We start from the raw sequence: 25,987 nt of genomic DNA, 5'->3' as shown, positions 1-25,987 counted from the left end.
CCTTTGGGAAAACAGTACTTCTATCTTAGGAGCAAGAGGGGTGGTGTATGACAAGATAAGGAATGAGAGGGAGTATGGAGGAAGATATGATAACTTTTTTTGGAAGGAAAATTTTTTTAAATCCCTCTTTCAACTTTTTCCATACATGTTTGATCAGTTGTCCATATCAGAACAATTTTCACTATTTTATTAGAAAACTGCACGTAATAAAAATAATTTTAAAAATATGAAATGGCTTTTCCTTTTTTAAAGAGTAAAACCAAGACTCAATCTGAAATATAGATTTTTGCTATGCCACCATCTTTATTAAAACAGATATAACTCTTATAGGTAATCAATACGGTGCATAAAAATAAGCAAGGCAGAGACATTTGTTGGAGGAATTCCATTTATTGTGGATGCATTTTCACAATATATATTTATTGCAGCGATCAATTATCAGTGAAAAATATCAAGTGTTTATAAAATTTTTAGTAATGGCAGATTCACAGAACATGCTAGTCACCTTGCAGTCTTACTTCTTACAGATAACAAAGAGAATTGTAATCAAACAAGTAAACAAGGAATTTATTTTTCAAAAGATTAAATCCAAACTGAACAAAATTCTACCCTAAAACTTATTCCATCCAATATTGGAATAAAAGTCAGGATTGATATATTCTCTTCTCAACTTTAGATTTTCTAGGAAAAAAATATATAATAGTGATCAGGAGAAGCTCTTATTCAAAAGTACAACAAAGCAATGTGACTTCACCATGGGCCTTAATTCAAACTTTGATCCATTTCACTCCAGTTAAGGGAGTCAATGCTAAAATCAGGCATGGCATGTGAATTCAAGTTCATTTTATCATAGACTCATGTCTACTCTGTCATGGGCGGATGACCTGTGCAATCTTGGTGGCTTTTCTTCCTTTGGCCCAGGTGTGCTGAAGCTAGAGGACTCAACAACTCTTTACTGATTCATGAGGAGAATAGACTTTGGAAGGCAGTGGTCACTCCTCACGCCAGCCTTGCCCTGGCTAGCCCTCTTCCAGGGCAATACTGTAGATTAGAAAAGAGTCATTTGAGAGGCTCCCTCAATGTGGTAGGAATTGAGACTAAGACAATTTTGGTTAAGTCAAATGAGGTATAAGTTTATAGAATTACACTACATGTATATTTCCATGCTAGAACATATTGCCAAGACACTGGAGTACTCTTCTCATCTATTGTGGAGAATAGATGAACACTTAAAAGCTAAAATAAGATGTGATATCTAGGTTGTATGTGCAAAATGTAAAAATGACAAGTCGATACACTCTTGGGGAAAAAGGTAAAACTAATAAAAGTTACACATATTTTTTGAAAATTCAACATGTTATCAACTTAAAGTACCAATGACTAATAAAAGTAGAAAAGTTTAATTTAAAAGATGTTTCAGTCTATTAAGAATGGAAATACTGTCATGACTCCTAAATACTGGCTTTTGCTCACTTTTCTTCCCTGCTTCCAGACATTAGCCAAAGTTGGTCTTAGTATACCCACACGTGGAATTCCAATCTGTACAGTTTTGTGGCAAAAATTCTTGTCTTCGAATTTTAGAGAAGGAAGAGACCTCATTTATCATTTAAGCCAACCTACTGTAGACTCGATTTTAAGAATAGAATAGAGTTCTGAGCAAGCTTTGAGTTTGACCCAGATGGTAGATTTAGGACAATTCGCACAGGACTTCAAGATTGTTTTTTAATTATAAACTAAATACTATGTTTTATAGAAAATGTCAACAAATTTTGACACTTCTAATCTCTCTTTTCTTCTTACAGGTTATCGGGCATTGGAAACATATCAATACCTATTCTGCCATATATCTATTGGCAAATATGAAATATTAATATAATATTGTGATTTTTAATTTTTAAAAAGCTGTGATATTGGCTAGTTACAAGGACATATTGCTAAATATAATAGTCTAGCACATAAAAAAGCTTTCTACCATTAGTGTGTTTGTATATGTGTATGCACATACATACATGATCAGGTCAACTAAAATGTGGTTCGCTATCACTACCAAAGAAATCCACAAAGCAACCAACCTAAAGAATCAGTACCAATGTCAGCTAACATCATAATCCAATTTAGATATTGATCAGCATGAAGAAAGTAATACCTTAACAGTACATCTTATTATTTTTTTAAGAAAATCATTATTGCAGTATCTCAAATCTGAAATGGGTAAATTTCAGAAAGTGTTACAATTGCCTAGTAAGATAATTTCTTCCATGCTTTATGCTAAAGTGCAGAAAACAACATGACTTCTGTATTTAAAATAGAAAAACCCAAAACCAAACCATGAGGGTTTGTTTTTCTGGACACTGCACACATTCCTCAGGCAATTTTCAACTTGAAGCTCCTTTTGTTGACTTCCGGGGTGGCTGGTGTCACTGTTCAGACACAGAGTTACGATGATCAGTAGGAAAGTCTCTATTTCACAGCATGGGTTTCTTTAGAAACAGGCTCCTGTGCCAGGGCAGTACTTTTACCATGAACATCTCTAGACTGTGATTATTAAATATAGTGATAATATACATGGGTTTACTGGGATAATGAAAAATAAATCAAGAGGAAATGAACTCAATTTAGTAAATCAACATAAATATAAAACAGAGCAAATGAGCCCTCTTCAACTGAGCTGGTCCAGCATCTCGAGCGGCTACTTTGGGTTCTTTCTTGAACTGTCTCAAACCTGCTAAGAGAAGAGAGCTTTAAATCTGCAGGCCGTGGCATTTCAGCCAGATGCTTTGTGTCAGAAGAAGAAAAAAATAATTGAAATAGGGCAGGAATATTTATGAAAGGGAGGATTATTGCTGGTATTCTATTCAAATATGCTCCTCATCTTCTAGTCTACCTTCTTCTGTTGATTTTTTTACTTCCCTCTTTCTTTCTTCTTTATATTCCCCCTTCCCTGTCTTGGTCTTTAGCCTTGCCTATGGCATTCTTTGTAAAGGAGCTTTTTTTTTTTTTTTTTTTAAGAAAACTCCACTTGAAGGGCCAGGAATCCGTAGTGTGCTTTCTGGAACAGCCACACGTGGTAAATGGCTCAGTCTCGGCCACATAAAGGACAATGGAGAAGTGGAACGTGCTTATCTTTAGTTTTCTCTTATTTTTTATTTCTTCCCTCCTATTCTTATACCCTGACCCTTGAAACTTATCTGGCCCACACTCTTATTTGTACATTTCTTTTTTTCAACTAGCTGCTAAAAATCCTTGCTGACGTATTCACAAATACTAGTGTTGTGAATCTGCATTTTCAAATGTGTACTTCCACCTCAAAGGAAGGACCGCAGGACATGTAGTGAGTCTGACATTTTGGAGCAAAGGAGCCACCTACCTCATAAACTCAGCTCTGGGCCTCGTGCTTATATTATTATTATTATTATTATTATTATTCAGAGACTTTCGTGGTACAGACTGAGGATGAGGGGGTGGTATGTGTGAAGATTCACCCTGTCACTTTCCCACCTTGTACCACCACACTGCACGGTTCCAAGGAGGACCATTCACATTGTGTTGAACGTGAGTGGTGTTCTCTTGAGTGTTACCATTCTGTACTCCACTTCCCAGAACCCTGGCTCAGAGGAATGTTATCCGGAGAGGCTCCATGAACCTTGTGCTGATGGGCCACGGACAGCTGGCACCCTCTACTTAGAAAGCAGACTATATACACCTCTGACTGCCATTTCCGAGAGGTCGAAGACAGATGCTGGAGGGGCCATGATGGCTTAGGCTAACAAAAGTTCATTCTTTGTCTTTAGAAAGAAGCTAATAAACAATTCCCCTACACCCCTCCACCAGGAGAAAATTGTGCAAGGAACTTTAAAGCTTTATATTTTCTGCTAACTAGGCAATCCTCAAAACAAAGCAGCATGCACAGTGGTTAAGAATGCAGGCCCAGACCAGACAGCCTGAGTTTTGATGCAGGCTTTGCTAATTTATTTGTTGCACGGCTTTGGGAAAGTTCATCTCTCTGTGTTTCGTTTTCCTCAGCTCTAAACAGGGGTAATAATAAGACCCACTTCACAGGGTGGTTGGAGGGCCAAAGGAGATAATGTAGCTTAAGAAGGTAGAACAGTTCCTTGCATAGAGCAGACATAGTGGTTTGTAGCGGTGATCATTATTACTAGGTACTTTTAATATATTTAGCAATGAGTTAGAAAAGTTATTTAGAAATCACCTTAAATAGAGAGACTGGGCCAGTGGACTTTGTTGGAATGAAAGAGCAATCAATAACTAATCGAGAGACAGAACAGCACATTAGGCAGCTGTGTCAGACTTGGGAGCAAGTAGAGGTAGGAAAGGGGAAGTGACTCTCTCACTTCAGGGACCTGTAGAGTCCTCTGAGGTGTTCCCCAGGCCTGGGGTTGTTTGAAAAGTGCTTCTAAATTGGCCCATAAGCAGACTGTTCTAATCCTGCTTATGGTTGCTCTCCGATTTCTCTTTTCAATTTTCCCTCTATTAAAGGAGAAGACTGGGCTTGCTTGAAATAGAAGGGCTACAATTAGAAGTTGAATTAGCTCCTTGGACAACAGAGTCCTATTTTCAGTCAGAGTATCTTTTAGGTATTGTCTAGAGCCTCCTTTATGAAGAATGAGCATACCCGTTGACCAGAAGACCAAAAAAAGACAAATCCAAGCATTCTTAGTCATTAGTTTTCATAGGGTAGCAAGTTTTGCCTGACTTTTAAATATTATTTTAATTTTTTGCCATAGCAACCTTGGGTCCTAGGCTCCTGGCAATGTAATGGTTCCAGAAAGCAGCTTTGGTGCCACTCAGGGAGACAGATGTTTTTCTCTAGGTGACCTTCAAATGGCTGCAGTACCAAGCCTGGACCATGTAAGGTAGTATAGAGCTTGCTTATACCATATGACCTCTGTTGTTAACACTCCTACCACTATGGCGCTTCTAGAATGTCTTACTGAGAACCGCTCCACGGGTCTGGACTATTTATGTTGTATGACTGACAAGCCTACAGTTCTGAAGGCTCTGTGAACTTTAGCTCTCACTGTATCATATATGTTTTGAGAAGCTGATGGTTACCTAGACAAGGCTCTGTGGACCAGTGATATTTCTCATTTGACCCTGGGACATCATGCTGCAGGATACAGCAGGAAAAGAACCTATGAAAAGCAAATCTTCCCAGTAGTTTACCTTAGTGGGAGAAGTGACCTTGTCCACAGATTGCTTTTCCCAGAGGTTCCGCTTGCCAGATACGTCTCCTGGCCTCAAATCCTAATGAAGAAAAAGCAGAAAAAGTTGATAGGTGGCCATTTATATTTTCTGGCCAGGCCTAAATAAATCACCATTTCTGTTGTTTGTTTGAATCAATTTCTTATTTAATACACTTTATCCTGATGATTCGAAATGGATGGGATCAAAAGGATCATTTAGCCACTGTTTGTTTTTATATAGACCTTGATCTGTGTTCTGATACGAGAATGGGCTGGAATTACGCAGCAGGTAAATTCCTGTCCTCCACCAAAGCCTTCCTGTTTACTGATCAGTAGAACTGGAATATAAGCATATTTAAAATAATGTAGCCTATTTTTAACTTTCCATTTGCTCTTAGAAGCAAATAGAATATATGTTAGTGTTAATTCTTTCGGGGGTTGGATAAGCATTTCACCTCTTGCAGATTAACTTTCTTTCAGCATTCTGGTGTCTCCCCTATACCCTTAGGACTTCAGTGCAGACCAGCCTGACTTCCAAAAGCCAACACTCCATTTCTTTGCCTGAGGCCCTTCTCTGGCTACAGATGCCCACTCTGCACACCCAGGAGGCAGGCTGGAAGTTCGGAGAGTTTACACCCCCAGGGGAAGTCCTCAATCACTCACTGATGAGATTTGATACAAGAGTGTTTCTCAGGCTCGCTCACACCTCAGGTGGGATAACTGTGAAGCATGTGTTTTATGGCGGTTTCCAGGGCTGCCTCAGTGGGATTAAGTTTTAATAGCCCATGTGGTGACTTGCTAAATAGCATTACTGGCTAACTTCTTTTCCCTGACTCACTTCCTGTAGTGTCTTCGCCTCCCAAGTAAACTACTTGCACTCGAATTACTGTCTTAGCGTCTGCCTCTGGGCAGCTCAAGCTGACACACTTCTCTAATTGCACTTTCCTCAGACGAAAATCATGTGTTTCCTGAGGAGCAAGTGGGTAATTCAGAAGGGTATCAGTAGAGCCTAGCCCCACAAAAGGAAAGATTTACCACAAGTTGTACCCGTAAGAGAAGTTGAGTTGATGACATGTGTGAGAGCATGTGGAAATCTTGGGAAGAAAGCACTAAGTAACGATCGGTAACAGTTACATAGCTTTGATTCGTTATTTACTAACTCAGAATTAATCTGGTTTGGATAAGGATCCAAATTTCTGTTTCCATTTACTTTTCTTCCAGCATTTGCTTATATTAGTACTTGGCAAAGGAGGTCTGTCCAAAATAAATGTGTTTTACTGAAACAGTAATGTTTATTTTGGCAAAACCTTTTCTCATTAGGAAGGCAAAGCTAATAACGATTGCATTTATCCACAGACACTGGTCTAAATGGACATATTTTTGATAGATACTATTGAAATTTTGACACTGAAAATGCACTGGTTAAATGGTACCATGTGAAGCATTTCAGATTTACCTTAGTCTTACTGAGTTTCTGGATTTCCTTTGTGGCATGGATTCCTGATATTCTATTAGACAGTTACACCTATTTAACTTGGAACCAGTAAGCAACAAATCACGTTGTTTTTGAAGAATTCCACTACGTTTGCCAATGTAGGTAGAAGCTGCCAAATTGTCTGGAAGACTGTTTTAAAATTTGGGGAACTATAATTAGGAACATACTAATGGAAGCTCTGGAAAGTAGCTATTATTACTTTATTTATTTGATTCATATAAAACAATTATTATTCTTTCACATGAATGTTCTTTTCCTGAAGAAAGTGAATTGTATTTCCCTTAAATCCTGCCTATTAATCTTTTGAGAGCACTTACAGAGTTTAAAGAGTCCATCTTAAGAAATTATTAACATCCAAGTAGTAAGCAGGCATTTTAAATCAAAGGGGAAATATAAATGGAATTACCTGACCAGACTACATTTTAGAGAAAGACCCACTCCAGAAGAAGAGGGAGAAATGAAGGCAGGAGAAGCAGGTTTCCAATCAACCAGAGATCAGAGAATGAAGAAGAGAATTCAGCTGAGAAAGACATTGTTGGGTGTTTTTTTTTTAAACAAAAAGAAAGACAAATTAGCTCTTAAAATTGCTGTATATAACATGTAGGTTAGACACAAAGAACAGTCAAACCAGATAAAGCAGACATACTCAGAACTGAATTCTAGTTACAAAGTTACACCGAAATCCTGTAAATTCTGCTCACAAACAGCAGATGTCCCAGTAAAGAATTAGGTACAGATCAGCGTTTAATTCTGAATAAGTAAATTTTCAGGGACCCTAAAAAATATTGATTTGACAAACTACTTTGAACACATTTAATTTTTAGCATATATGAAAATTATTATGTAACCCGTGGCTGAGGGTGGTTTTCCTCTTCAGGGAATTTTAGAACAACTAATCGTGTGGATTGCTCCTTTCCTTGAGGTTTCACTGGGTGAGGACCATTTTGGCAAAAGCATTTTCCTCTGCTTTTTTCCTTAGTGGCCACATGCCACACATTTGCCAAAACAAACCCAGGCTTTCCCCTCCACCCATGTATACCAAGGAATATGAACAAGGAGCTGAGGATAAATCACCTCTGATCTCAAATGAGAAGGTACCTTTGGGGGCCTTCCATTTACTGTTGTCTTTAGGTAATCCTCTGACATCCTGGGCTCAGGCTGAGTCCCAAGGGTGTCAAACTTAGATGCCAGCCACGAAGGGTCAGGCTAGAAACATAAATGCCCAAAGAGGTCTGGTGTAAACAACTTAAAAAAAAAGAAAAGAAAAGAAAAGAAAAGAAAAAGAGGGAATCAACAAATTCAAGAGTGTATGCCTCTATACCTCAAAAATGTGTTCAAATTACAATTTTAAAAAGGGAAATAAAGCACAATGTCCCCAAACTACACAGATCTTAGCTGCAGGCCACCAGTGTGAGATGCCCCGCCCGGACAAGACATGGACGAGATCTTTGCTTGACCTGTCTTTCTAAGCTGCCTTCCCAGACTTAACCTTTTCCTGACAAGTTTCATGCATCTGCAGGATCCTCCCAGCCCTTTCTGCATTTCAGAAATTTCATCTCTTTTCTGCCAGGTCCATAGTGTCTATGAGTTGCCCTCTTGCCCTTCCTGGGCTCCAAGTCATGTCCTCTCCTAAAGAGACAGCCATGTTGCTTATTCAGACTTTGACGGTGCTGGGTGTACTACGCTTGGGATGTGCACGAAGCTTAAATCAGCTTATCAAGCACATNTCCCATAACGCCGGGATCACGCCCTGAGCCGAAGGCAGACGCTTAACCGCTGTGCCACCCAGGCGCCCCTCAAACAAGCTTTTATTTACAACATCAATTACATTTGTTTTCTTACAATCTGACCTTCATCCAGGAAGCCACACTAGTCTACCAAATCCAATGGGACATGGGAAAAAATAGATCACCACAATCTATACTAATTGTTCCATTCTTCTTTCCTTTCATCTCCATCCTCCAGAAGATGGTCTAGCAAACTGCTTACTAATGGTAAGGCCAATGGCAGGCAATGTTTTGTAATTTCCTGAAATACCTTTTGGTCCTACCAGAAAATGGGCTTTTTGGGTGGAAACTTCCACAGTTATTATACCCGTTGTAATAGTAACTAAGTTAAATCTCTTAACCCTCCTGTTAGGACAACACAGATGATAACTTACCAGTTAAGGTGCTGCTAAAAGAGTAAGGGTCAAGTCCTGGGACAAATACAGGGGTATAATATGGTATAGAAATGAACAAGATTGCCAATACTGTAAATGTGAAAAAGTAACCATATCATCTAGCAATGGGCCATACTCATCAAAGAGGAAAACATATACCTTTCTCTCTTTAGCCTTGCTATCTTGTGAGACCTTCAGTAGGTCTACGAACTTGCTGAATTTGTATCAAATGCATGTTTGTGGGGAGAGGGTCCTTAGATTTCATTAGGTTTTCAAAAGGGTCCAAAATTCAGAAAGGGTAATAATCACTCATCTGGACACACAAAACTTACATAAGTTACCAGTTAAAAAAGTAATTCCTACTCTTTATGTCACCTTTGGTGCTGGGGAAATCTGAGGCACTAAAGAGAATATACCTTTTGGGTATGATCCCTTGCCTAAACTGTCTCTAGTTATAGGCCCCTCTTTCTATATCTACTTGGATGGGGAAATATTTTTTCCGCCCTGATATATAGACTTTCCAATTTTAACTTGGGTTTACATTAGTTTTACACCTCCTGTGAGCCCTAACGCAGAAAGTCTCAGGCTGAATATTAACTGTTTCCAAGGAGTTGTACCCATGAAATGTATGGAAATACTTCCTTATTTTCTTTTTAGGTTGGAAAAGTGATAAACTTTACTGACTACTTTGGAGATTAAATATGGAGCCAGTGGATGCAATTAAATGGTCAACAATGCAGAGGCCGATGATTTAGAAAGCTTTCCTTCTACCTCTGGCTTGGAGTGGTTATACCAATGGAGGCTCTGCTCCCTTGGGCACCAACAAAGGTATAAAAGCAACTTCACAGAGAAAGCCCACTAATATACAGTAGGGAGCTTAATAAGGATTTTGATTATAATGATAAATGCAAGGCAATTATCACAGACATTCAATGAAAAATTTAAAAGAACATTTTTATAATAAGATAGCCTCACTTAATAAAAAAGTTACATTTCCAAAAATAACATTCATAACCAGTTTTTATAGTTTCCAGTTTTCTGTGTGTTTTTGTTTTAAATGGCTTTCCTTTGGAGGTGTTGACAATAAAATTATAGCAATTATTTCGACGACTGCCCAATAACTGTATTTTTGTGTTAAGTTACAGAAATTAGTCAAATTAGAAAATATGGTTCAAAATTGCCAACATACACATTGTTTTGGGAATAAGTCTAGGGTGGGCTATTGACTGAGAAGTGGCCAAGATAATTAGACATTTTCACCTTCAAATTCCTAACTGTGCTTTCTAGAATGGAAGCTAAACAAATAGAGCAGTTAAGAGTGTAACTTGTGAACTGCTAAAGCTCTGGCTAGCTACTGCACTCAGGGTGTAGAGGGGATTGGGGCTCCAGTCCCTCGGGATTGGTATCCTCTGGGTAATTAGGGTACGGCTGCTCTGGACCCTTCTCTCTAAAGCTGAGCCCCTCCTTGTTTGCTATTCAGGGTAACAGCAAAGACTAGGAGCACCACCTTTTCCAGGCAAACAGACCAACAACACCTTGTTTTCCTCTGCTGCAGGAAACTGAGAGATCAAATACTTCAGAAAAACCCAGAGTTACTTACAGAAGGTTTGGGAGCGGGTGACTTATTTCCATCTGGGGTTTTAGTGAGCCATTCATTGATGCGGCTGGAAACCCCCACCTTCAAGCCAGCAGTCTCCTACAAAGTCAATAATCCAACATTACAGAAAAAAAAAAAAACTTTACTTGGGAAAAAAACTTCAAAATAACCTCAAAATACCATTAGGTATTACCTTACATAACCATTATGTGACACTAAGCAATTATTGATCTTTATCTTTAATATTTTGAGTAAAATAAACCTTAAATTTGATATTTAAAGACGATGTTACCTGGTTTTCTTGCCCCTCACCCAACCCCCACCCAACCCAGGGGTTGCTGATTAATTTCAGGCACTTCATTTGGAATACTGGCCAGAGCATAGGGCACAGTCTAGCCTTCTGAACACATTGTCTCTGAGAGAATCAACATCTTCGCTGCTTTTATAATAAACTATTGTGATTCCTTAAAAACAAAAAAAAAAAAGGAAAAAAAAATCCAGGCTCCAAAATTAAAAGACCAAAATCCTACACTGACCTTATTTGGTGTGCCTGACCCAGCGGGGGATGAGAACACATTCCCTTTCTCCCACATGCTCTTGATATTGCGGACACCTTCAGCAGGAACAGGAAGATCCGAGGCTGCTGGCTTCAGAGGTTTTGCGGTTTTTGTTCCCTGAAATGCGCAAATTCTTTTTAGAGGCGGTGCTGACAAGTTTGTTCTCATAAAATTATGGTGAGCTTGTCTCCCTCAACATTATCATTTAAAATTCATTGTGATATGAAAAAAATCTCACCTTCACCAAAAATTCTGGGGTGAAACTACATTCTGATGACCTATATCCCTCAAATATACCAAAATACCCACATCAGAGGATATTCCAAAAATGAAATGATGCCTTTTACTGGGACACCCCTGATTGTGAAGGTGGTATTTCACGTCATTTCCTCAACAGGTAAGTGCTTGTATGTGCGCAGGGCTTGTATGCGCGCTAGGCTCTGGGGATATAGAATTACTCAAGACAGTCTCTCTGTGCGCTACAGTGGACTTAACATTTTAATAGCAGAAAGTAACAGTAACTAGTTATACAAATATTTATTTCACATTGTGGTAAGTGCGATGGAAGATAAATGCAGTGCTTTATGTAAAGCATGCCGAGAGAGCATACCTGAGAGGAATAATACTTAGTTTAGAGAAGCAAAAACTCCTCTGAAGAAGTGACTTTGAAACCGAGATCCAACAGAAGGTCTGGAAGTGGTGAGGTGAAGAGAAGGAGCAATGCCGTTCCATGTAGAGGGAAGGGCATATACAGAGGACCGAACACAGAGACATGTTGAAAAACTGAGAGACCTCTGTATGGAGAATATACCAGAAGGAGGGAAGAACAGATGTAAAAATGAAAGGTGTGCATTCAAGATAGGTTTCCAGCAGCAGTGACGGGCATACCCAGAATTGGGTGGTCCTGCTCTGTGGCGTGTGGCGTGTGCTGCCAGGGTGGCCGGCCAGAGTGAGTGGTACGTACCATCAGTGGCCTGCACATAAACAAATCTCCCTGGGCCGTGTGAGCTCTAAAGCCACAGTCTCGGCTTCGTTAATCCTATTAGAGCTCTGATCAATTCAACCACAGAAAATAACTATCTGCAATTTGTCTTATATTTTTCTGGACACTTAATCTTGTGAAAAATCACCTCTTGAGTGTTAGGACTTGATTATTCATTTGACATATCATCCAGACCTCTCTATTTCTTATTCCCTCTTAACATTTGTTTCTGAACTATTTTACAGGTATCTCCACACTGCAGTACAAAGGAGAGGAGAAAAATCAAACCGAACTGATGCAATTACTTCACAGCAGGTGTTTTGATACACATCTGAAGGGTAAAAACCATTGACTAAAACTACAAAAGGAGAAAAAAACACATCTCGATCAATGGCACCGTACCAAGTGCTTTAGTACTTGGAAATATATTTTATTTCCAAATAGTATAGACCCCCTTTTTTTTGGGGGGGGGGAGTTGGAACAGAAAGAAGCATAAAACTATCGTCTTTCAAGCACAAAGCAATCAATTTGAAATTGATAATGATTAAACTTGGTCTATCACCTTTATATTAATTCATACTACTAATTTTATTTGATAATAAAAGTTTTTATAGAAAAAAAGGATTAACTGCAGTTGTAACTGTTTAAACTGCATATAGGAACACATTTTAAAAGTAATTAAGGATATTGAAGATACACTTATGAACATACAAGTAATATAGTTCAAAACCAATGGGCCCATTTGTTAAACGAGTAATAGCTTCATTAAAGAATATTCCAGCTAAAAGTAGAAAATAATAATTTATTTAAAATCTTCTACAATTTATCACTGCTCTTCTCTATAACTAGTTGAACGTATAATGAAGCATCACTAATATTCTACCACAGTAATGTGGTTCCTGGACCTGATTGCTGCCCTAAACGTCTGTGGTCATCCATCCAGAGTCTGTTTCTGCCCACGACTCTGAGGCCACCTCACCTCAATTGCACTGGTGTACTGCTCCAGTCTGCTGTCAATCTTGGAGACGACTGCTGCTTGATGAGTTGATTTGACACCACTGTTAAGTGAATAAACACACACACACATAAAAATACAAGAGAGAATCTTTCCATATATGTAACAGCTGATGATTCTCAACTGAACAAATCAGCCATATTTACCTTTTCTGCACAGACTTATTCAAAAATTCTGCTCGCTCTTCTATCTAGGAGTTGAAAAAAAAAAACCCAGTTAATATTTGCAGCTTATAAACAGTGTTTCTCAGCCCATGCCACCTGGTGAGTAAAAGCACCAGAGTGTGTAAGGGTAATAGTAATAATAAAACTACTTATGAGGTATTTGAGAGTGAGATTTGGAGGGGACAAATGGCAGATAGAGAAAGTGTGCAGAAACACAAAGTTCTGGAGGCAAATTAAAGACCAGACGAAATGGAATAAAAATGCCTCTGAAACGTCAATCAGCGGCAAAATAATTACACTTCAAGATAACAACAATTTATTCCAAAAGCATGTGCTGTTACCCTTTAGGACGTATTTATATGAGTATAAATATTTGATTAACAAAATTTTCCCACAGTGTTTTAACTATAAATTTAATGAGTAGTAGGATCAAATAAGAAAGGTAACTAGGAACTGTGAAGTATTCACCTCCTGCTAAGCCTGGCTTCCTAGTTGACAGCTGTCAAGCCTACTGCTGAATTTAATTTGCCTTGAATGTGAAAGATGTGGATGGGAGTAGACTGAGATCTGGGGCATGGCTCCACGGGGCTGAGGCCTCCCATGAAACCCCTGTTGGCCCAATGGGAATGACAGAAAAAAACCCAGAAAAACTGATGGATATATGTGAAATGGTAGTCTTTGATAAAATCCTTTTTCTTTTTAAAGCTAGGAATTTCCTTTTACTAAACCTAAAGCTACTAAATCAAACATTATATTTTACTGAAACTGTATCACTAAAATCAGATGTTTTATGTAAGTCAGCAAGTATCTGTTGACTCCTTATGATACCCAACGCCAGGGGAGAAAGCCTCTGTCACTTATCACCTACCCAAATCAGCACATAGTAAAACCTTTGTATGTGACAGCCTGTGCCAAGGCACACACAGGCTGAGGGGTCTATTTTCCGCCCTGTTCAGGGCAGCCAAGGAATCTACCAGACTTCAGCTACTCCAGGCTGGTGTGGTTGAGTGTCCCCTAGAGTCTTCTGAGATGTCAATTGTTCTTTCTGGCCTGGACTGTCCTGGGACTCGTGGACTTTTGAATAAACACCATCAGGCTTTTTGGAAAACATGTTTCACTCCTAATATCAGTTGAATACCATCCTTATAGATGTTAGTGGGGGCATTTCATTCTTTCCAATGATTTCTCACAATGATAAAAGCAAACTCATTAAAAATAAAATTTTATGCAAAAAAGTGTTATCAGTAGCCCTACGTTTATGGGATGCAAAGTGTCTTAAATCTTATTTTTCTGATTTTAATATAACTTAGAAGTGCACTTCTGGAGAAAAAGTTCCCAGTTGAATAAGGTGAAATACATTGAAACCATGCAATGCATTGGCACTTTTAATATTATCCAGCCAGCCAACCAACCAGCCATCCTACTTTAACCTTGCCAGCCGGTCAGCTAAACAACTAACCAACTAATACATACTGAGTACGCACTCTATAAAGCTGAACACTCAACAATGTATAAGACAGTGTCCTATTCTTTAAGGAGAACACAATTAGTAGGGGAGACTAGTAGAACGTAAAATAAAATACTTTACACTCCATGATAGGTACCATAGTAAGGATAAGAAGAAAATGCTGTGGTCTCAGGAGGTGACTTTCTGGGGTCAGTGGAGAAGTTTTTCAGTAGTTTTGATTTGGAGCTGAGGTTTTTAGTTTATAGTTTAGTTTACAGTTTTATCATTGAGTTTATGGAAGTGAGGGTGGGGGGGTAGGTGTGCACAAGTTACAGGGGACAGGACATCTGTGGCAGAGAAAACCCATGCAGGAGGATTTGGGGAACACATGCAGGGCAGGGGGGATGAAGGAATGAAACACATAGCAAAAGGAAAGAAGCACAAGGAAGGGGCAGCAGAGGTGAGACTTGTTCTCTGTAGAACTGCCAGCATCCTTCTGACTCTGGGACGAGCTGGCCAACCTTGGCTATCCCATTAATTCACATGATGGAGATTTTCACACTCTGACATCTCCTTTTGTATCTACAACATCAAAAACAGCTTGACTTCATTATCACATTTTGTCAGGTCTCACCATCCATTTACTGGTGCATTCCTACTGGGAAATCCTTAACTTCATCTAGATAGTGTAACAATGTGTACTGAATTTATACACTCAACAAATTTCTGTGTAAGGACTTTAACGAGAGCAGTTGGTTCTTCAGAAGACCAAGAGGTGGCAGTGTTGTCTCGATAAAACTCAAGGGAAAAAAAGCATACTGTTCTTTTCAGAAAATTGGCTCTCTCCTTACTCTACACCCCTTCCACCACCAAAATATGAAAACAACAACAATAAAAACCCAATTTTTAAATTTAATTTACTTAAAATTTGTTCTGTGCATGTTTTACGTAAGAATAACCATTCACCACTAACAAAATTTAACTGTGAGACACCAGGTTCAGAGCTTCCCAGACAAGGAATAGGAGTCCTGAGAACTTAACAAAATACATGAGTTGATAATATTTTGAGGTCAAATACAAATGTTTTCCCTTGTGCTGGCATTCTACAATCTTAACTTATGACCGCTTATAAAAGTGGCCGGGCCAAGAGTATCAACAACTGTAGGAATTCAATCACAGAATATGAAATTGAGCTTTAAAACCAGAGCTACAGCAAATTCTTCAAGGCACATACTCTGGAGAAAAGCAAGAGACTGCTTGTTTCTGAAAGTATGTCTCTGTTATACAGGAATTTTTTGTTTCTTTTTAACATAATACTTTGCTCACACATGGCTCTCTATCAGAGGGAGTAGATGAATGGCTTCCTAGGGGCACTGGATGAAATGGGAAGCCAGGAGTCCGGTTGCAGGAAACACCAGAGAAGTAAGTAAATTGAAAAATTTAGTAGAGAAGAGATATTTGAAGAAGAAAAGGACACGGGCTATAGTTTCTCCTGAAAAGAATAGCAATTAGAAGCTTAGATGACTATGACTTTCTTTGTGTTACCAAGATTGTTCAAAGAAAATTTAGCGTGGGTTGGATTTCAAGGACGGTAGAGAGAGAACATGGCTTTCTCGGATTATTGATGAGCCAGGAACACAAGGACCCAGATTGGGAACAGAACAAACTCTGGTCACTACACGGAAATAGCCTGAACCGAGTGGGGTTTTTGGTTTTTTGCTTTTGTGTTTTGCTTTTATTTGTTTGTTGTTGTTGTTGCCTTTCCGCTCTTTCCTCTAGAGCAGGGTCTGCAAACCATGGCCCATGTGCCCATGGGCCTTATGCAGGCCATGGTTTTCGCACACCCTTCAAGCTAAGAATAAGTTTTATATTGTTAAATGGTTTAAAAATCCAAAAGAAGATTTGGGGACATAGGAAAACTTTATGAAATCCAAGTTTCAGTGTCCATCAATAAAACTCAACCAACTCCACAAAGCTTCTCTCTACTCATTTCACTCAGCTCTGAGCTCTCACTGCTCTGGTAGTCTGCAGTGGGTTACCTGGTGATTCTTAGATTCCCCTGAGCAGTTGGCTACGGTAATGCCATAGGGGCAATGACCTTGCTTTGTACTTCTCGCCCTCATAGTACACAGCAACCATTAGGTATGTTATAAATATCAAATATTAAACAATAAAATCCCCTGTGGCTTAGTTCCAATTCCCCCCGAAGCAGATCTTGAGAAGAGAGGGTTCGAGCATGAGGAGTTTATTTGGGAGGTGACTATGACTGGGACCCTGACGATCACTAAGACTAAGTGAAGCTCCTTAAGGATCAAACATGCTGATCTTCCTGTGAAACAGGTAATAACTGTAAAATGTAAGTAACTGGCTTTTGGTCATTTTAGCAGGCCACGTAACATGACCTCACACACACAATCATAGACACACATACATATATTTAACCAGCTGGAGCCCGGCTATGATTCTTGGCTGGTTTTGCCCATCGTCCACGCTTTGTAGCCTAGCTAGGCTGATGGAAAATGAGGGAGAAATAAAAGTGTTAAAAGCTCTAATCTCTGAAGATTCATTCATTCATTTATTCCTTCAGCAAATATGTATTGACTATCTTCACTGTGCCAGGGGGTCAATAAATGTTAACTCTCAAAACAAAACACATATTTGAAAATAATGTCAGATTGCGTATAAATAATAGATAGCGCTTTCTTGCTTCTGTTCTCTTTTCTCTGCATGTCAACCCTTCCCTCATGTCCTTGATTGGGCTCCCTCCCGCTCATTCTCTTTTCTCCTGCCCGCACTTTGGTCCTCCATCAATTAGGAGCTGTGCTCCTCAAAGCCAGTGATGGGACCAAATTCATCCTGGCAAAGGACCCTACCCAAGTTACACTGCATCTCCTCCCATGACAACAGCTTTCAGGTGTCACCAGTACCATTTCCAGCTGCCCTACTTTTAATAATGATAAATTAAAAGTGAACAGCTAGCATGAAAAGCAGCTCAAACCTTTATAACATAGTTGCCCACTTTAGACACTTTCAATGTTTCCATTTTCAACTGCTCGGAGCAATGAGGCATCTGGAAGGCATGGGTCAGTGAAATCTAGAGATAGTCGCTGAATGTCATTTTAATGCACTCCAAAGCATCTAATGAACAACAGATACAAAGCTCTCCACTTTATTTCTCTCCTCCCTACACGTTACAAAGAGAAGAGTAAAAAGGCTGAAAGAAGGAGCAAAAAGATAAATGAAGCAAAGGTTTTGAACGATGAATAACTAAGTAAGGGGCCAAAATCAAGTTTCCATCACTCTATAACAGAGGTGTTATAAGAAGGCTTTCTGGTTGTGGGAAATACCTTGAGAGATGAACCTTTGGGAGTGAAACACTTGAATGGCTTCTTGTCATCTGATAAGCTGTCTTCGGGCATCTTCTGACGTTTCTCAGCAGCTTCCGCCCGTCGCCTTTCAATCTCTTCCTTTAGCCTCCTCTTCTCTTCCTAAGCGAGAAAGAACACATAACAAGGACATCAGTATGAGCTTCAAGGCAGAAGGAAAGAGTGCTGGAGGGGAGAGAGCGCTAGTCCCAGAGGAAAACGAGCCAGGTTCTGGACTGGATGCCTCCCCTTCCTCAAGGGCGGTGGCTAGAAGTTAAGCCTGAGCCTCCGGGTCCAACTGCCTGACTCACACCCTGGCGTTGCCACTTCCCAACTGTGTGACCTTGGCCACATCACTTCTCCGCTCTGTGCCTCAGTTTATCATCTTTAAAATGGGGATAATGATAGCTGTCCTGAGGGCTACACAAGAAAGCCCATGTAAAATGCCGGGCCTCGTGCTCAGTATGAAGCTGATCGTTATCATTACCATCCAGTCAGATCATTTACCACTGACCTTCCATTTCTGTGTACAGAAAAGGAATACAAATGTCCCTTCTCCTTCCTTTCTAGGAGGGTTGTGAAGACAAATGAGATAACTGATGTGCAAAGTTATATGAATCTACGGTATTGTATTTACCAAATTGTACAAGAGAAAATTTTATGGTTGTCCCCGCCTCAACTGAGTAGATTATTTTAGATGGTTTGACAAATGTGAAAATATATAGACACTGCACCACAGTGTGTCTCATTAACCCCTCTGTGCCTTCCATCCTGGTCTACAGTACTCTTCCCCGTCTTCTCTCTCAGGCAAAACATTTGGAGCACTGATCAAATTGCACATCCTCTATGAATGACAGACTGAGAGATGTGTGTAGTCTTTTGTAGTTTTCAAACTATATGTTCTCAAGCAGAGACTGGATTTTCACCTGGCAGAATGATTCTCTGTGTTATGGACTGAATGTCTGTGCCCCCCCCATTCATATAGTTAAAGCCCTAGCCCCCAAAATGATGGTTTTAGGAGTTGAGGCCTTTGGCAGGTGATTAGATCATGAGAGTGGAGCCCTCATGAATGGCACTAGTGCCCTCATTAAGGAGAACCCAGGGAGCTCCCTTCCACATTCTGCCAAGTGAGGAAGCAGTGGGAAGACTGCTATGAACTCGGAAGCGGGGTCTCACCAGACACAGAATTTGCTGAAGCCTTGATCTTGAACTCCCCAACCTCCAGAACAGTGAGAAACAAATTTCTGTTGTTTATAAGCCACCCAGTCTATGGGAATTTGTTACTGTGGCTCTACTGACTAACGACAGTTTGGCAGGAGGTCAGACCAAATAATCTCCTAGGTCCAATCCAATTCTAAGAGTTAGTGTTTCTCTTCTGCCTTCACTGATACTCTGCTCCTCTAAATAACAATAACAACGATAACAATAATTATAACTACCAGGCACCATGAACACAACGATCTATTTAATCCTGGCATCAACGTTCTAAGCAGACATTATTTCACAGGTAAAGAAAAGAAGTCTTAGCTTATCTTAGTTCAGTAACTCTGCTGAGGCCCCAGCTTGCAAGTGGCAAAGGATACCAGCCCAGGTATGTTTGACTCTAAGGCACTATCATCCCACATACTTCCCAATCAAAGGCAACTGTCTCATTGAGAGCTGGAGTTGGAAGAGACCTTGGAATAATTTATCCAAACTTTCCATGCAGGTCAGGCAATTTTTGCAGAGGATCCGTGTCAGAAAGCCATCAGAAGTCTTTTTTTTTTTAATTAAAGATTTTATTTATTTATTTGACAGAGAGAGAGACAGCCAGCGAGAGAGGGAACACAAGCAGGGGGAGTGGGAGAGGAAGAAGCAGGCTCCCAGCAGAGCAGGAAGCCCAATGTAGGGCTCGATCCCAGGATCCTGGGATCACGCCCTGGGCTGAAGGCAGACGCTTAACAAGCCACCCAGGCGCCCTGAGCCATCGGAAGTCTTTTTGCAAAGTTTGAATGATGGAAGGTCACTATCTTCTAAGATCAGAGGGAAAAGCTCTAAGCTGATTTGGAGAATGGAGGCCCCAATACTGATTCTACCACTTACTAGTCAAGTGACTCACATAAGTCACTTAAATAATCTGATTCCCTTTTCTTTGTCCATAAAATGAGAATAATAATACACCTCAGGATGAAAGGAAAGAATGCACCTTGTAAAGTTGTAGTTGGTTAAGCGCTTTTTCAGTGTTCAAAATTTGTCTTGTAACTTTATCTGTTGTTTTTAGTTCTGTCTTAAAAGGCGGAACACATTCATCTGTTCATAATTACTGGGCTCCGCTACATGCCTGGCACTGTGTAGGCTCCTGGGTTTACAGTAATGAACAAAGCAGATACTGCCTCTGCTTGTGACGACCTCATCTCCTTATTCTTCCATTAAAAAAAGAAAAGTTATTTTAAAAAATTCTATCAAAGCTCATCAAATATCAGAAAACAACTATCACGTGACTCTTGGCTCTTATATCTAATCTGCAGATCTTTTCATCTTTCTCTGCTTTCTGTTCTTTATTGAGAGACAGTATAGAGGAATGGGTTAAGGCAAACAGGACCGTGGGAAAATTACTAACCCATTCTGTGCCTCAGTTTCCTCATCTGAAAAATGGGATAATAAGAGTACACACATCCCGCATCGGAAAGTTCTTGTAAACGGATATAAATTACTAAGGATAAAGGTTTTAGAACTGTGCCTAGCGCACGGTTAACTTTATTTTTCTTAAAATATATTTGTAAGAGTCCACACTCAAAAGAACAGCAGCATTCCACCACGAAAAAATTATTCCCCGGGCTAGAAGGGTCACCAGACGTGGACTGGGGCCCGGGGCAGCTGCCGTGCCAGGCGGGCCGCGCCCTTCTTACCTCCTCTCTGACTTTTCTCTCGGCTTCCTCCTGCTTCCGCTTCTGCTCTTCCTCCTCCAGGACCTTCCTTCGCTCCTCCCGCTTTTTCTTCAGCTCCTCCAGCTCCTGGGCCGCCTCCTGCTGCTTCTGTTTGAGCTTCTCGAACTCCTCGCTCTCGGTTTCCCCGCGGCGACGGCGAAGCTCCTCCAGACGTTTGCCGGCCTCCACCTGCGAAGCGCCCTCCGCCTCCTTGGCCTCGCTGCCCCTTGCTCCCGCTCCAGGGCGGCTGTCCGGAAATGCAAAGGGGTTTGACAACCGTCAGTATGGCAGCCTCCACCAAGCGAGGGAGGGAGGTCTGCAGGCTTTGCATCTCACAACAAAAGAAATCTCTACTGCCCCCGTCAAAACACAGTGGATCTTCACACCAGCCCAAGGGGTCTTGGGGTCTGCCTGGAATCTCAAGGTCTGAAGCTGATCCCTCTCTGCCACTTACCCCTGGTTTCCTAGCTGTACAACGGTGCAAACAGACACTGTCGGTAGGAAAATGGCGCATGGAGAATGGGCCAAATAGTGCAACCACTATGGAAAACAGTAGGGAGGTTCCTCAAAAAATTAACGGTGAAACTACCATATGCTCCAGCAACCCCACTTATGGGTATATATCCCAAAGAACTGAAAGCAGGATCTTGAAAAGATATTTGTGTACCCTTGTTGATAGCAGCATTACTCACAATAGTGGAGAGGCGGAAGCAACCCAAATATCCATCAACAAATGAATAAAGGAACAGAAAGTGGTGCATACATACGGTGTAATATTATCCAGCCTTAAAAAGTAAGGCAATCTGTCACAGGCTACAGCATGGATGACCCTGGAGGATATTATGCTACATGAAATAAACTAGTCCCCAAAAGATAAATTCTGCATAATTCCACCTACACGAGTTATGTAGTCAATTCAGGGAACAGAAAGTTGAATGCTAGTTATCAGTGGCTGCAGGGAGGGGAGCTGGGGAGTTATTTAATGGGTATAGAGTTTCAGGTTTGCAAGATGAAAAAGTTCTGGAGATGTTTCACAACAATGTGAATGTACTTCACACTACTGAGTTGTACACTTTTAAAAATGGTTAAGATGGTAAATTTTATGTTATGTGTTTAACCACAATTTAAAAAAATCCATGATACATGCATGATACAACACAGAAAAACAAGGCAAATGTTATTTGTTCTATTTACCTCAGTGGGCTACTCTTTGGATTCCATGAGATTACATATTAAATAAATGTTGACACATATTATCATAAATATTAGTTGTTACTGGAAAGGAAGGCATGTAATGCAAAACGATGCCATTAGATTGAATTCTAAAATCTAGGTGTGACCCTAGTAGTCCTCTGCTATAAGTTACTGGTTAATTTGGATCTGCCTTGAATCACGGATCAGGAGGGAAGACTTACAGGGTCAGGTTGGGAGACAGGAAAAGATGGCTGAAACTAGGGTAGACACTGAAATAAATCTGCTTATCCACATCCTTGTCTTGAACTTGACTTCAGCAGCTGATCTCTGGCAGATGAAATTACCCTTAGATTCTTTTTTTTTTTTTTTTAAAGATTTTATTTATTTATTCGACAGAGATAGAGACAGCCAGCGAGAGAGGGAACACAAGCAGGGGGAGTGGGAGAGGAAGAAGCAGGCTCATTGCATAAGAGCCTGATGTGGGGCTCGATCCCATAACGCCGGGATCACGCCCTGAGCCGAAGGCAGATGCTTAACCGCTGTGCCACCCAGGCGCCCCTACCCTTAGATTCTTGATTAACAGCTATAAATACAGTAATGTATGTCCATTCTTAAACAGGTGCTCCAAGAAAGTTCGTAATGACGGCATTACCTTATGGCTTCAATTTGTGTGGTCTAACATGACAGGAATATACCTAATTGTGACTTAAAATTACTAAATTAGCCCTGATGTGGTGTAGTTAGGGTTGTTACTTACATTTTATAGGCCCTCTTCATATTTATTATCTCATTTAATAGTCACAATAATACGGGAGTTGGCAGATTAGGTTAATACTGCCATTTTACAAATTAGGAAGTGATGGGTGAGAGAGAAAACAATCTGCCCAAACTTTTGGTAGCAAGAAAGTGGTAGAGCCGTGATCAGATTCTAGTGTTTCTCTACCAAGTATACTCTTCTTTCCACTGTACTAGAATTATATCAGGAGTTAAATATGGTTTGTCATAAAATAAAAAATCAACTGAATCAAGCTCTACCTCTCACCTCCTACCCTGAGGACTAGAGAGTCTGGGAGGGATGTTTCCTACCTGTAAGACTCTAGAATTTCTACAGTCTGGGCCTAACTACCTTCCAGGCTCTGGTGGAAACAATGCTTTATCAGATGGCACAGCTTATAAAACAGCAAGAAAAATGGGTACTTCTTTTATAAGTTACAAATAAAATTGAAATTAGGGGTGCCTGGGTGGCTCAGCTGGTTAGGCATCTGACTCTTGATTTCTGTTCAGCTCATAATCTCAGGGTTGTGAGATCAAGTCCCACGTCAGGCTCCGCACTAGGCATGGAGCCTGCTTAAGATTCTTTCTCTCCCTCTCCCTCTGCCCCTCTTTCTCCTTTCTCCCTCTCTTAAAAAAATAAAATTAAAAAAGAAAGAAAGTCACTCTTAAAAAAAAGAAATAAAATTGAAATTATGTTGAAGTTTTCTTTTGGGATTAAGGAGAAACCCCAGGGATTTTACTGTAGAATTGGGAACATGTTAAGACTAGAGACAGAACACTATCCCAGGGGTCCCTATGTTAAAAATTTAAAAATTCTTAGTGTTTTTACATAAATCATATAAAAAGAGGAGAGAGGTCATTAGCACCTACTGACCCTGAGCTCCTTTAATAAACTGCCATCTAATAGAGTTATGACATTGATAATTGTCTTCAAAACATGTTGGTATTGACAGAACTGCTGCAGAGCCCTAGTTTTCAGTGGAGCAAAATTCATGTTACCTGGATCATCCTGGCACTTTATTTAGGAGAATTTAGTGGTGTCCTCAAAAGTGTGTCTAGTTACAGATAGTCCTTAACTAAGAGACAAGGCTGTAGCTTGCCAGCTACTTAAGTACTTATTAACAAGCAGTGAGGTCATGCTTAACTAGCTCTGAACACAGGTGGCCCATCCCTAATCTTTCTTCTAAGGAAGAGATGAATTACCATTGTCTGTTACCATTTATTCCATGTAGAAAAGGGCTCAGTGTTTTTAGCAATGGAACAGGAAAGAAGAATAAATCAGAAAATGAGTTCAAGCCTACATAATCACCCGTACTGATCTTACGTGTACATCTCATGCTTTTTAAACATCAAGGTACTTCTTTTTCTTTTTTCTCAAGATTTTATTTATTTGGGAGAGAGAGAGACAGTGAGCGTGCAAGCAGCAGGTGGGGAGGGGCAGAGGGAGAGGGACAAGCAGACTCCCCGCTGAGCAGGAGACCGATGTGGGGCTCAATCCCAGGACCCTGAGATCATGACCTGACCCAAAGGCAGGTGCTTAACGAACTGAGCCACCCAGGGACCTCAAACATTGAGGTGGTTCTGAGTATACTATGTCCTTTCCAACCTTTTCAAGCTGCAGGATGGAAAAATCAGTACTGTGGATTAAAATCAGCATTAAAATGAAACAAAACAGAAAACATCAGAGTGCGCTGCACAGAGGAAGGCAAAGTACCATCCCTTCTCACGTTCATTTCCGTTATAAGTATATATATGTAGCTGTGAACTGGGTCATAATGTAAAATTTACTTCTTACTAAGAGTTTAGGTTAAAAAGTGTTAAAGTATTGCTCTAGGTTCTTGACAGTTAAAGATGAACTTTTTTATTTTGAACTCAAACAAAGGTTAGAGGGTCCCTTAAAACTTGGATGTTGCTCTTTCAGAGTCTTATAAGTTCATAGGTCTGTGGCACCAGAGAGAAAAATCTGTGTTAATTCAAGGTCTTTTCTTCTTCAGAAATGAGTTTGCTCTCTCTTTGTGTTCATCATGGTAGTGGACAGGAAAGGAATTGGACTGGATGGAACACATGCCTATAGAAACTTCTCTGGATTCCACTAGGTGTCGCTCAGTCTTCATTTTGGACAATGAAAATGTCCATCATTAGGGATGGGTTCAATAAATCATGATAACATCCATCTGGTGGAATACTCTAACATTATTAATTGTAAGCTTACATTCATTGGTACAGAAAGGTGGCTATGATATAATGCAAGAACCAATTTAAAAATATATATTTATAGTTACAGTCACACATATACATACTATATATGTCTATTTTGAATATATACACATAAAAATATCTGGGTAAAATGTTACTGGTAGTTGTCTTGGGTGGTGGGTGCTTATTTTTGTACTTCTATTTTCTGAATGTTTCCTAATGAATATCTTTTTTCCTATAATTAGAAAAAACTTTAATTACCATGTTAAAAATAGATGGAAAGCAAAGAAATGCCTGTTTTGTATTCTCTATAAAACCTTTGGTATAATCTGCTTTTTCTATACCTTGCTCATTGAATTGAGGTTTTTTATGTCACGTTTTAGAGAAAACAATCTAATCACAGAAAACAGAAATATCAAAGGGGGGCAGTAATTAAACGTGAGGAGCTATGCTCAAAACAGTAGCAACAGTTTTGTCCACGTCACCTCTACTCAGATGTACCGGCATGCCTTGAGCACTAAGGGTGACATTAATGGATATTTCTTCCAGAAGGTGTCGCCTCTATCCTCGGCCTCCTTAGCATAAGCCTAGATAAACATCAGACCTTTCACCATGAAGACAGTTTGTTTGCAGTGAGGCTAGTAGGCACACGGCTATTCTAAACAGAGCCTCCTACTTCCTTCTTTATAAAGCTCCTCACTTTATAAGTCTATACACCAAAACCGGGCATCTCTGCTTCCATTGGCATCAACTTCGAATTAAACCTAAAACTAACCCATGTTAGCAGCTAAACAAAAACGAATGATATGGTGGCTGCTTGTTTTTGTCATTTTTTTTCTGCCCAAAGATGGAAAAATTAAGGCCAGAGTCACATTTAAGAATTCTCAGCACTACACCTGTTGCCATCCTTGTGATTTTTCTCTTTCAATT

General features: G+C 40.0%; 1 protein-coding gene across 7 annotated transcripts in view; it reads right to left on the bottom strand.

Annotated features, from left to right (window-relative positions):
• Nucleotides 1-374: 374 nt before the first annotated feature.
• The window catches only part of CALD1 (caldesmon 1), a 181,132-nt gene continuing 155,519 nt past the window's right edge, over nt 375-25,987 (bottom strand). For 6 of the 7 annotated variants that reach the window (XM_034672520.1, XM_034672513.1, XM_034672508.1 and 3 more), the window contains 8 exons: nt 20,876-21,140; nt 17,970-18,110; nt 13,158-13,201; nt 12,976-13,054; nt 10,994-11,131; nt 10,461-10,556; nt 5,185-5,265; nt 375-2,722 (listed from right to left, as the gene is read on the bottom strand). In XM_034672520.1, coding sequence (XP_034528411.1) covers nt 2,717-2,722; nt 5,185-5,265; nt 10,461-10,556; nt 10,994-11,131; nt 12,976-13,054; nt 13,158-13,201; nt 17,970-18,110; nt 20,876-21,140 — 850 coding nt within the window. In that variant the 3' untranslated portion in view covers nt 375-2,716. The remainder of the gene's footprint in view (nt 2,723-5,184; nt 5,266-10,460; nt 10,557-10,993; nt 11,132-12,975; nt 13,055-13,157; nt 13,202-17,969; nt 18,111-20,875; nt 21,141-25,987) is intronic. The other variant, XM_034672516.1, reaches the window with a different exon arrangement.

This window comes from Ailuropoda melanoleuca, chromosome 1, assembly GCF_002007445.2.
Source record: "Ailuropoda melanoleuca isolate Jingjing chromosome 1, ASM200744v2, whole genome shotgun sequence".
NCBI classification, from domain to species: Eukaryota; Metazoa; Chordata; class Mammalia; order Carnivora; family Ursidae; genus Ailuropoda; species Ailuropoda melanoleuca.
This window is presented reverse-complemented; position numbering and strand designations above follow the sequence as displayed.